The sequence below is a fragment of the Heterocephalus glaber genome, unplaced genomic scaffold (assembly GCF_053883595.1).
Source record: "Heterocephalus glaber isolate CG9 unplaced genomic scaffold, H.glaber_assembly_v1.0 deba00001509, whole genome shotgun sequence".
In the NCBI taxonomy this organism is placed as follows: Eukaryota; Metazoa; Chordata; class Mammalia; order Rodentia; family Bathyergidae; genus Heterocephalus; species Heterocephalus glaber.
In genome coordinates, this window is record NW_028258325.1 from 34,775,977 (window position 1) to 34,788,493 (window position 12,517).

The window sequence follows — 12,517 nt, forward strand, 5'->3', positions numbered from 1 at the left end:
CAGAGTACCCATTGACTTAGAAAATAAATAGTGATGCATAAGAGCAAGATCTTCATGCCTTAGTTTTTTCATCTAGAACTCGTTACCGTGTTATGAATGACGCAATGCCCACAGAGGGCCATGCAATCAGTAAATGATCAATATTACTATTCCTACATGACATTATCTATGTTTATCTTTAAATTTCTGTTTCTTCCAACAGAAAAAAGCTCTATGATCTCTATGGCACTGAAATCTTATCTGTTTAGTACACAGACAGCTATTGAATATGTCTCTATGGGAGCACAAAAGTAAAATCTCTTAGAATGAGATTTCTCTCAAAAACCCTGAGCCAAAGGAAATTCATGTAACCAATTCCCAAATTTTCACCACTTCAGGAAATTTTGAAAACTATCCAACCAAGACAAGTGTATAATAACAAGTAGATGTAAACAAGACAACCACAAATGTATTTTAATTGAAGCCTGTTGAGACTTTATTATGTGATAAATATTGTAGAGGGTTAAATAAGGTAACATAGCATTTTATTCTTCAAACTTACTTGAAAAATAAAGGTTATTGGAAATTTTGAAAAATTAAGTGTCTAAATCAAGTTACATCCCAACTAGTCCAAGAAAAAAGAGGGTAGGAATTACTATGCACTAGCACTATGTTATTAAAATGACTGTTATTAAAATTAAGAACCCTGCACAAAATATATTTGAAAAAAATGTTTCTGACTACAAAAGATGTATATTTCTCTAGGATAAGAAAATAGATTAAAAAGATAGTTGAAACCAGAGCCACTTAAAGAATCCAAAGCATTAGGTTAGTTTTGTTTAGAAATAACTGTTCATAAAGATTAAAAGATAATACATACATTTACTAGAATACTAAGAGTTAAGCCTTTATGTATATCACAAAGATGCATTTGTTAAATCTGCTTACCATTTTTGTGATAATTTGTTCACTCATCTGATTATATTTATCTTAGTATAAAAGACTGTTGATTCTCTTAAAATAGAAACATACTGCATGGCATTGTGGTACACGCCTGTAATCTCAGGACTCAGGAGGCTGAGGCAGGAGGATCACTGCAAGTTTGAGGCCAGCCTGAGCTACACAGTGAGTTCAAAGCTAGCCTGGAATATACAGCAAGACCCTGTCTCAAAAACAAAGCAAAACAACAGGGGCTGGAGATTTAGCTCAGTGGTTCCGCTGTCTGCCTCACCAGCACAAGGACCTGAGTTTGATCCCCCGTGGCAAAAATTAAAACAAAAAAAGCAAAACAAACCACAAACATATTAATTAATTTCCCCCTGAAATAGCAATCTTGTAGTAATAGTTAACCACTTCTGATCAACTTTAAAACCACCATTCATTGCATTCAATTAATTCGTGTTAAGGCATTGTTTTAGCCCGCTGGATACAGCAATATAAAAATAGATTCCAACATCATGATGCTTATTTTCTACTATAGGAGACAATAAATAATAAATACATAATTTCAAATAATGGTAAGCGTTTTGAAAATAAGTACACATAGCAACGAGATAAGTAACAACCACACCAATTACAGTTAGGAGAGTCAAAAAAGGACTCTCCTGAGCAGAGACTTGAAAGAGCTTGTCACCTTGTGGTGAACACTATCCCGGTTTCTTTTTCCTTGGGACCAGACTATTTCAAAATCGCTACACCTCCATTTACCCTCAACGTACCACGAACATTAAAACATTTCTTTTTTTTTTAGATCACTTTTTTGTTTTATTTTTGGTGGTACTGAAGATTGAACTCAGAGTCCTGGCACTGGGCCATCTCCCCAGTCCTTTTTTTCTTTTAAAAGGAGGAAAGGTTTATTTAGCTCACAGTTTATAGAGGTTTCAGTCCATAATCTGCTGGATCCAAGGCTGGGTGGCACACGGCAGAGGGGCAACAGTTCACAGAGGTGGAAGAGAGGAAAAGCAACAAGAGCCATTAAAACATTTCTAATTTTAACATATTACAAACGAGAAGCTGAGATCCAGAATTCAGGCAATTAGGAGATTCCGAAGTGTGTCCCTGCCTCGATGGTACTGGCTTCACAATGGTATTAAAAGGAGAACGTGGGTTCGGAAAGTTTTGAGCCCATGTTAGCCTACGCTTGGGGTTGAGGAAACCGGCTAAGATCTGCGTTCTTCCCTTCCACCCTTCTTCCCATTTCCAGTACCGTAGCCCACGCTTTGAGTCTAGAAAAAAGAAAGTAGCAGACAAGCACCTCCAGCTCGCTTCTCCGAGGAATCTACTGGCTGCTAAGATCCAATCTGCAAAACAATTTCCAGGAAAGAGCAAAACTATAGTTGTGAAAGAACAGGACAGACACCAAGCTACATCAGAAGTCACGCCCTGCGACGCGGGCGGGGTTGGTTCAGGAAGGCTCAGGATTCGCGCTTATCTTTTACGTCACTTCCGCCACTCCAAGCTAGGCGTCTCTAAGTGACGTCGCAGTTTCAGGGTCGCTGAGGCCGCCGCTGGCGGCGCAAACCTCGGTGTTTTCTAGTGTCCAGTCTATGGAGTCAGTTGGTGCCGCCGGCGGTGCGGAGGCAGGTGGCGGTGTCCGAGTGGGGGCGTCTGCCTCGCAAGGATGTTACCGGGCTTGGCCGCCGCCTCTGCGGCCCACAGATGTAGCTGCTCTTTTCTGTGCCGGCTCCGTTTGAGCTGTAAGGCAGCGCCCCGCGGCTCCAGCGACCGCCAGGGTGAGTGTCTACGCCGGCCGCTGGTTCCCCGGAAGCCGAACGGCCCAGGTCGGGCTTGGCGCCGTTCATCAGCTTCCCTTTCCCAAGGCCACAGTCTTCCTTTACGTTCTCCGCTATTAAGGTCCGCCCACCCATCTCTCGAGGGTCTTGACTGGCACGTCTGATCTTGGCCCTGCCTGTAGCCGTAGCACAGCACCCCTGGGAATTTGTGGGCAGCTGGGGCCGGGGTTCCACCTCTGAAGCCGACCACTTTGTACCAGACAAAACGTTACGTGCGTGTCCTGGTGTCCGTGATGATCTTCGGAAATGGCGGATCCCGCAAAGTTTCAGGGTATTCTGAGCTCACTGACACACCTTCATTTAGCACTTTTGGCTGAGACATTCGTTTTCTGTTCATGTTTTCGTACTTTGGACTTTTTTTTTAAATTTCCTAAAAGAAAAGCGGGGGTTGTCGCACAACATAAAGGATTTTTTCTTAAGAAGTTGAGAGCATCTCACAGTCATTGAATGAACCCAATTTTGGACCGCAAAACAGTCCACTGAGCAGTCTTTTTTGGTGAAGAAGTGTCTCCTTGAACTGTAACCCAGAAAAGAGGTGATTGATGAGAAATTTGATCCCTCCTAAAACACTGTTTTCTGACAAGTTTAAATTGTTCGAAAGGTTCCCAAATAACATTGAACCTGAATATTCTAATTAGGTTTACCTTCATCTTGGCTGTAGCCCGGTACCGAGAATGGATAGGAACCTTGAAGGAGAAGACAACACTAACCCCTCAAATTCTTGGGAATGCAGAATTTATAGAAACATTCCTCCAAAATTCATGATTGAAAAACCTTTAGCATGTTTGTGACCCCCCAGTAGAAGTTGGAAGTTGCAGTTATTCAAGTTTTTACGTTCTTAACATTTCAAGTGGGTTTATTTTAACATCACTGTTCTTGGGGCTTTTGGGTAATGACAGAAAAGTGTAATTGAGTGTTCACGTATTGGTAGTATACCGGTTCTCTTACGAACAGAATGAATCACCTGCTTATCTGCTGGACTCCGAAATACCCAAGTACAGTTTCTAATATAATTGCTTCTATGAACCAAGCAATTTTGGCTTTTAACACTGAAAGTACATATAGTATCTGTTAAATTTAAATTGTCCTTTAAATGTGGGTAAAAGAAATTGAAGGTGTAATTTGTAATCTCTCTTCTGTGTAGCTGTCATTATTTCAAAATTATATGCTTTTTTTTTTTTTTTTTTCTCTTGAGCCAGGGTCCCTAGCTATTACTTTAGGCTGGTCTTGAACTCACTAGCCCAGGCTGGCCTCAAACTTACAGGAATCCTCCTGCCTCAGCCTCCTAAGTGTTAGGATTACAGGAATGCACCACCATGCCTGGCAGTTGTATGCTTTTTGTCTTGTCTCTCTGAAATACAGGTAGTAATTATTTGTCTCACCAGTCAGGATGACATTGCAAAGTTATTGGGAATGTTTATTACCACAAAAAATTAAAATGTGCTTTCCCATTTATAAGATTAAAAAATAATTTTGTGGAAATTTTATTTCAATAATACTGAAACATTTTTTGAAAGGCAACTATGATTTTGGTAAAATCTAAAAACTGGAGAAAGAGAAGTACTTCAATTGAATGCATGTGAAGAGAAAAGAACTGTTGGCGAAAACAAGTCCCAAAACACATTTTTCTTTGAAAAAAATAGAATTTTGTTTTTTACTCCTGAAATGCCTGTGTGGCTGGGAAAGGCTTCTATGGGAAACACTTGGCTTTAGTTGAATACTTAAAGATGAAAAACAGCTTTAAAGGCAAGAGCCTGGGTGTGCCCGGTGCACCTGTAATCCCAGGACTCTGGGAGGCTTAGCAGGAGAATTGCAAATTTGAGCAAGCCTGGGCAATTCAGAAACTTAGTGAGATCCTGTCTGTAGGATAGGGGGATAGGATAGAATAGGACAGGATAGGATAAGGTAAGCTAGAAAAATAGGTTGTGTGAAGTCTCTGGGTTCAATCCCCAGTACTGAACAAAGAAGGAAATAGTATGCAAGAATAGTGCTGTCCAAAAGAAATATGAGGAAAGTAAGTCACATATATAATTTTGAGTTGTCTGGCAGTCATTTTAAAAAGTAAAAATAGCAGGGCAGTGTGGCTCAGGCCTATAAGTCCAGCTGTGTGGGAGGTTGATGGCAGGAGCAACACATATTCAAGCCTACCCTGGACAGCTTAGTGAGAGACTGTCTCAAAAAAATAAAAAAGGGCTTGGGGTGTAGCTCAGGCCTTCACTGTGGTACCCAGGTTCAGTCTCCAGTATTGGAGGAAAGAAAGTAAAAGTAGATTAAATTAATTTGAATATGTTTTACCCAATATATTAAAAATATTTCAACATACAATCATTATAAAAATTGAGCTATTGTGCCTTCCATTTTTGTATTAAGCCTTCAAAATTCAAAATCCAGTATGTATTTTACACTTGTAGTATACTCAGTTTGGACTAACCACATTTCAAGTGCTCACTACATAATGACTAATATCCCTAATTTGTAAAGAAATTTTACAGGCCAGTGTGCATTCCAGTAGGAATATGGCAAAGGAAATTAAAAAGGAGTCTGTAAAGAAGTTCCAGTGGCCAATAGAAATGCAAAAAATGTGTACTCACAAAGAGTTTGGACATACACATTTAAAGGATTTTATTACTGCCCATCCTGTATTGGCTAAAGTTTTATAATGATGATACCCACATTGAGGGTGCAGGAAAACAGGAGCACTCTACTGATTGGGAACATATAGTTCAACAGTGTTTTGAGAAGTTAGTTTTTCTATAAAAAGAACTTTTTAAAGTTTATGTCCTTTGATCTAATAATTCCATTTCAAAGGATTTTAAATAATCAGATACATATTAAAATTGTACTTCAGTTCATTTATATAGTAATCTGGTAGCTTAGTTATAGTTAAGAGTTAGAAACTGAAATATTAGTGATTTATTAGCGGCTGGTAATATATGCAGTTTTTTAAAAAAATCATAAATTAGAGAATGACATGGGAAATTTTGCTCTATTATTATATAAAACTAGAAAATACAGTAAATACTGTGATATTAATGGTGAGTTTCTCTAACATATCTTTCATTTGCTGTATTTTTTGAGCAATCTACAAAGAACATGTATTTCTAAATATAAAAATATTAGTTTCCATAGTGAACATATCTTTTTAAAAAAATTTCTTCCACATTACATAAAGCACACATCTGTTTTTTCATGTATTTATCCTTTGCCTCATTTGACAAAAATTTGAAATGAGGTGTATGCCAGATTGACAGATAACATGGTTTTGCTTGAATCTGAATTTAGAAAAAGTGCGATTTTAAAATAAGAAATAGGAATTAAACCTTTTCATATTATTCTGATGTCTAATCTAGCATTTATTATCACAAGTAGAATGAGAATTTAACTTTTATCCCCAGCAGAGGTCACTTGTCCTCAATCTCTTTTAATAACTGAGAATATTTACAGTTATAAAAGCATTTTGACAGACTGATGACGTGATTCTATGTACACTAAGTTCATGATGCAATTTAACTATAGTATATGTCTGATAAGGATTTTGTGAGTGAGGATCGTTCAGCAAAGAGATCCCGGGCACTGTTGTGGTAGTGTAGTGCTGAGTGAGACAGAGTTTCCACCTTTATTACACAGGTACCCAGAATAAGAAAATATATCTAAAGTGCTATAAAAGAAAGAAGCAATGATGGGTTAGAAAGAAGCCGAGAAGGGTTATTTTATTAGATGGCCTGGCCTGGAACTTCAGCTTTTTGGGGATGAGTGTTAGATATGATGACTGTGTCAAGGCAAAGGAGATGCAAGTCAGGTGAAGAAGATGTAGGGGGAAGGAGCAATCCTGGCAGAGCAGAGGAAAGGACCCATGAATAGTGTTCTGGAGCAGAAAGGAATCTGCAGCGGTTGGGGTAAAGTGTAGAAGGATGGAATGAAGTTTGCGAGTTGTTAGAGCCAGAGGCTGTAGGTTTAAAAACAAAAGACAAGTTTTAAAAATCCACAGTGACTTGAAGGGAAAGGAATAAATATGAGAAAAGGAAAAAAAAAATCCACTGTGACTATTGTCTGGAGAATGGGTTTGAAGGTAGAGTGTGGATAAGGAGATCATAGGGGATTATTACAGTTATCGAGCCCAACACAGTTGTTTTAAGGCCATGATAGCAGTGGAGTTTGAGAAAAATAGATGGATTTGAGATATGTTTTGGAGTATAAGAACAACAGTATTTAAAAGCACAATGTCTGGTACTTGTTAAATCCTCATGTTTGATGTTTTCTTTGTTTTCCTTTTTCTAAGCCAGTGTTGAAAAAGAATTAAGCAAGACAGTAGAAATGTATGCCAGGATGCAGTGCAAGAAATTGTCAGTATCTCGTATTGTTCCCTATTCAAAGAAAGAGAATGACCTGTTCCTTACTCAGCTATAGTTTTCTAGGCTGAGTCACACTTTTGCTGGCTAGATGAGTAGGCTGGATTTCCTGCGATTTTGGCTGGCTGAAAGGGTGAAAGTAAACTACAGATAGCCAATGTGTTAATATCACATAGACTGTATCACCAATTATGATGAAGTTCTGGATAACTTAGCAATTTAGTTTCTTTTTCTTGTAGACATTTAAAAATATAGAAGAGTATAAGAAATAAAAGTTATATATAATCTAGATATTTCGTTAGTCATATAGTTGAATTCATTGCATTAGTCTTCTGCCCTCTCCACCCCCCATGTAGCTTTGTGAGTGTTCCATCTTCCTAGCTCCCCACCCACCCTCCTGCCTAGGGAGCAAACCTGTAGCCCATGAGCTATAACTGAGCTACATCCCCAGCCAATTTCCTTTTCATTAAAAGTTTAGTTTTTAATAAATACATAATGAAAATGCAGGACCCTTCAATAACTTAATCATTCTTCTCTTAGGGAATATTTGTTTCTGTTTTTTTCTGTGGTAAGTCATGCCATGAAGAATAGTTTTTGTGTTCTATATGATTTTGTATTTTAAAGTCACACTTTGTAAGTGTTTTAAAACCATGTACTGTATAGTGATTATTAGTTTTTATATGTCAGTGCTTTAGAAATTTGGGGACGGGCTTCCTGAAATAGTCTCTTGGGTGAGAAGACATCATCTGGAAGACAGGATGCAAGTTTGACTTTGGTCTTGAAATTAGCCAGAAATAAACTCAAACCACAAGGAATCTTTTTGTTTTTAGTTATTGTTGTTGCAGAAGCAACACATGTAATAGATTGAATTGTAAATTTGTATGGAATTTCTTTTTGTTGTTTTTTCTAGTCTCAATATGAATGCCAGATTTTCTTTGAAAACTAGAGTAAGTTGTAGATGACAAACCAGATTGGAGAGAGAGAATTAGTGATCAGTAGCAGTGGTTATTAGAAGATACAGAGGTGAAAGCAGTATAATAAAAGCAGAGACATGTTTTGACTACACTGATGATTGTTGTGACTAGACTGATACGAATAGCTCAGTGATCTTGATAAAAAATATCTTTGAAATATATAGCACAAGTCTTTGTCCAGTACAGTAGAATAGTAAGTGTCAAACTAAAGATTAATATTCTCTAGGCACCTTGTTTTATACATTACTTTGAAGAAAGGGTATTAATATTGAGTAATATATTTTCTATATTCTACCTACTAGAATTAATAAATTCAGTAATTCAGCCAATGGTTGTTTGTACTGCTATGTGGTATGAAGTGTGGTATTTGTTTTATTCAGTCAGATGTGGTCCTACATAGTTTTTAGGATGTAAGCAGTTTTCAGCTTTGTGTTAATGCCAGTATATTTTAAAGTTGCTAATAACTGAAATTCTACAAGTTAAAAATTAAGGACTTTTCAAAACAGCAAGGAGGCAATCCAAGATTGATAGGACAGAAAGATTTGAAGAGACCCCTACTGGTTAAACATGGGACAATTTAAGCATTACTTGGGATAATGACCAAAATGGATTGAAATACTATAGCAAATAATGTTTAAATCTATGAAATTGTGAGGATTTTTTCCCCCAATCCTGGGGATTCAATTTAGGACCTCGTGCATGCTCTGCCATTGAGCTATATCCCCAGCCCGAAATTGTAATGATATACACACAAACCAAAACTGTGTCACCAGTGTAGGATAGTAGGTAATGAATAAACTTTCTATTTTGAGAACTGATCAGTAAAGGGGAAGAATGAAAACATTTATTGTTATATAAGCCATACTGTTGGGTAGCTAAATAAGAGAGGAGTTGTCTCTTTGAAGAGATATTCTGACTAATAGATGAAGACATGACAAAATTAGGATGACACAGTTTTATATCCACCTAATGAATACATGGTTCTAGGCATTGAACAGCACTAGACACTCCATCATCACAAAGTAACAACCAGCATTTTTTTTTTCTTTTTGTGGTGTTAGTGATCAAACCCAGGGCCTGAAGAGTGCTAGTCAATTGCTCTGCCTCTGAACTACATTTCCAGCCCATATTGTGAGATTCTCATCACCACTTAAAAGGTGTTGTCCTCATAAACTTGAATTCAGAAGAAGCCTTTACACCCATCTACTTATAGAACATATAGAAAAATAGGTTGAGAGCCATGAAATTCTATCAGCAAAATTTAGTCTAGGACAAAAGTTCAGTGCAAACAACCTGGTTCATTCAACACTAAAAATGCAGTGGAAGGGGGGCTGGGGATTTAGCTCAGTGGTTTCGCCGCCTGTTGTGCAAGTGCAAGGACCCAAGTTCAATCCCCGGTACCAAAAAAAAAAAAATGCAGTGAAAAAAAAAAAAAAAGACATTCTGGGGAACAGTGGTAGGGTGCTTACCTAACATGTGTGAAGGAAGCCTTGGGTTTGATCCCCAGCAATGAAAAGGAAAAAAAAAAGACATTCTGTAGTTTAAAAGACATCTCAATCACAATTATGTGTACCATTTTGGATCTGTTCACATAAAACTCGAAAAGTTATAACATTTGTTACAACTGGAAATTTGAAATTGAATATATATGATGTTGAAGGACTTTTTAAAAAATTGTAATGGTGGTGTGATTTTTGTTAAAGTCTCTTGGACATACATATTGAAATATCTATGAATGAAATTATGTTTAAAATTTGCTTCAAATTATACTGATGTGAAGATACTGGTGAAAGTAGAGATAAGACAAGATTGACCAAGAGTTGGTAATTGCTGAAAGCAGAAAAGGAGTATGTGGATGTTTATGTACTGTTTTTTCCACCTTTGAATATGTTTTTCTTTAATCATGCATTTTAAAAACTAATGAGAACCTTGAAAAAACCTAATAGCATAAAGTTATAGAAAAAAGTCATTTTATGAAGATTTTTAGACAGGAGTGATTCCTCTTTAAACACCTTAGCACAAACTGCAAACATGTCTCATCAATAGGTTAAAAAAAAAGTGTTGGTGGCATGTTGTCCTTCTTAGGTAATAATTACAAAAGATATTTTTAATAGGGTTGAAAAGTGAACACTAGCTACCATATTGAAGCATATGCTTTTCTGGCATATTAGTTTCTTAGGAGAATTGCCTTTGCCTCCATTTCACTAATTTTGCTAGCAGTTTACATATCTTAGAGTGCAGGAATCTTCCATTCTTATATTATACAGCCTTTAAGAAATAGATTCATGGGCTGGGGATTTAGCTCAGTGGTTCCACTGCCTGCCTTCCAAGCGTAAGGTCCCGAGTTCAATTCCCAGTATCAAAAAAAATAGATTGATTTGGGAGGCTGACCCAGAAGGCTTGCCACAAGTTTGAGGCAAGCTTGAACTACATAGTGAGATGCTGTCTCAAAAAAAAAAAAAAAAAAAAAAGATGCAAATGACTAAAACCATACTGAGCCTTGAATAATTTTCAAAAAAATGTGAAAGAGTAAATTGATGTCAGGAAATTTTCCAAAATAAGTTCTAAGCCTAAAACTTGAGTGACTACTTGTTGTCTGATTTCCTTCGTGGTCTTCAGATTATCTTCAGCATTCACAATAACTTATGTTCCCGATGAATCCTCTGAACCATTAAAAAGTGATTTTTCTTTGTTTCAGAAGATGTATATCTGCATATGAGCACACATGAATCAAAAGTTTTAGATCATTATTAAGCCCTTAGAAAAATGTCAGCTCCTAAATGCTCAGTCTTCCATTCTATAATGATATGATCTCATTATTATATCTTAAAAAGTTTTTGAGTTCTTTCCAAAAGAGGGATTCTAAGTACTCACCATAAAAAACAAAAGAGAAAGAGGGTCACAGGAGAGTAGAGACAGGTTTACTTTTCTATCACTTTGGTAAAATTGTGGAAAATATTTTCCTTTTGTGTTGCAGCCCTACAAAGCCTATAGTTAACCCAGATGCAGTGGCTGACGTGCTTCATAATTAATCTTCTATTCTTTGCTCAGTTAGAATGTCCACATATGGAGACATCTTACCAAATGACAATATGAATGACTAATGAATATAATTAACTTACTGATTGTGAGGTGAAAGAGGACTAGATCTTCAGCTAGTAGAAAGAGGATATGGGATAATTTTTGAGTAGGAAAGCCTCTTTGCCCTCCCCAACCCAAGTCTTTTATTCTGAAAAATACATTATGCCAAAAATAATTTTAGCATGTCACTAGCATTCAAAATAAAGACTATATTATATCCTAGACACTTTTCAGAATAGCTGAATAATATGAATGTTTTATTTGATATCATACATGTAGGGAAATAGCCTCAGAGAAGAAGGTGACTTGTTTTTTTTGTTTTGTTTTGTTTTTGTTTTTGTTTTTGGTACTGGGAATTGAACTCGGGTCCTTGAGCTTGCGCAGCAGGCAGTGAAACCACTGAGCTAATAAGTCCCTGGCCCCAGGTGACTTGTTAATTGTGCAGCTGAGAGTTGTTTGAAGTAAAAATAATAATTTTTTTCTTTTAGAATGGCAGAATTTAGTGACATTTGGAAACTTTGCATACATGCTTCCCTATCATCACCCACATATTTGTACACTGAGCCAAGTGAAGTTGTACTCTACAAATATCCAGAAAGAAGGACAAAGATCACAAACTCTCAGAGTAGAAAAATTACCATCTTTTGGTGAAACAGGTATGTATAAATTCTTTTAAAATCTTTATTATATATATATGTACTTGAATGTTTTATGTAAAAATTACTTGTTCCTTGAATATTTGATGAAGTTAGACTGATGTTTTCTTTGTAGGAGCTATTGAATTGCTGATTTAGTTTCTTTAATTCCACTTCTTTTTTATTCATTTTTGGTGAGCTGTTTTTTTCTAGGGATTTATTCACTTAAAATTTTGGTATATTGGTATAAAGTTCATCATACTGTTTACAATTGCATGTGTAGTTATGTCCTTTTTTGCTTTAAGATTTTTTTTGTATTCCATTATTCCTTCTCCCCCATACACATTAACACAAATACACTTGTTTGGAATTTGTTTGTTCTCTGACTATACTTCGGAGTCTAAAACTGATGTTTAGTTTCCTTTTGAAAACTACAAAGAACTTAGAATTCTTTAGCTCTGATCACTCCCTCAACTTACATGTTATCTGTTGGCTAGTATTTTGTATCTGTTCTGTTCTTTTCCTTTCTATATAGTGTACTATTATATAGTATATTATTAATTGTTTTGATTTATCTAAAATCTTTGTTAACCACTTTTTTTATTATTATTTCTGTGATCTTTCTGTCTTATGTAATCCTATAGAAGTTTCTTTAGGTGATGATCTTTTGTGGCAAAGGCACATTTAATATGTTATTCCAGTGTATT

The 12,517-nt window shown here is 36.4% G+C and overlaps 1 protein-coding gene across 3 annotated transcripts in view; it reads left to right on the forward strand.

The window, feature by feature from the left end:
* Positions 1–2,439: 2,439 nt before the first annotated feature.
* Slc30a9 (solute carrier family 30 member 9) overlaps positions 2,440–12,517 on the forward strand; it is a 76,407-nt gene continuing 66,329 nt past the window's right edge. For all 3 annotated transcript variants that reach the window (XR_002396704.2, XM_004849796.4, XM_013073992.3), the window contains exons 1-2: positions 2,440–2,711; positions 11,664–11,831. Coding sequence is in view for 2 of the 3 variants with exons in the window: in XM_004849796.4 (XP_004849853.1) it covers positions 2,600–2,711; positions 11,664–11,831 (280 nt within the window). In the remaining variant the exon portion in view is untranslated. The remainder of the gene's footprint in view (positions 2,712–11,663; positions 11,832–12,517) is intronic.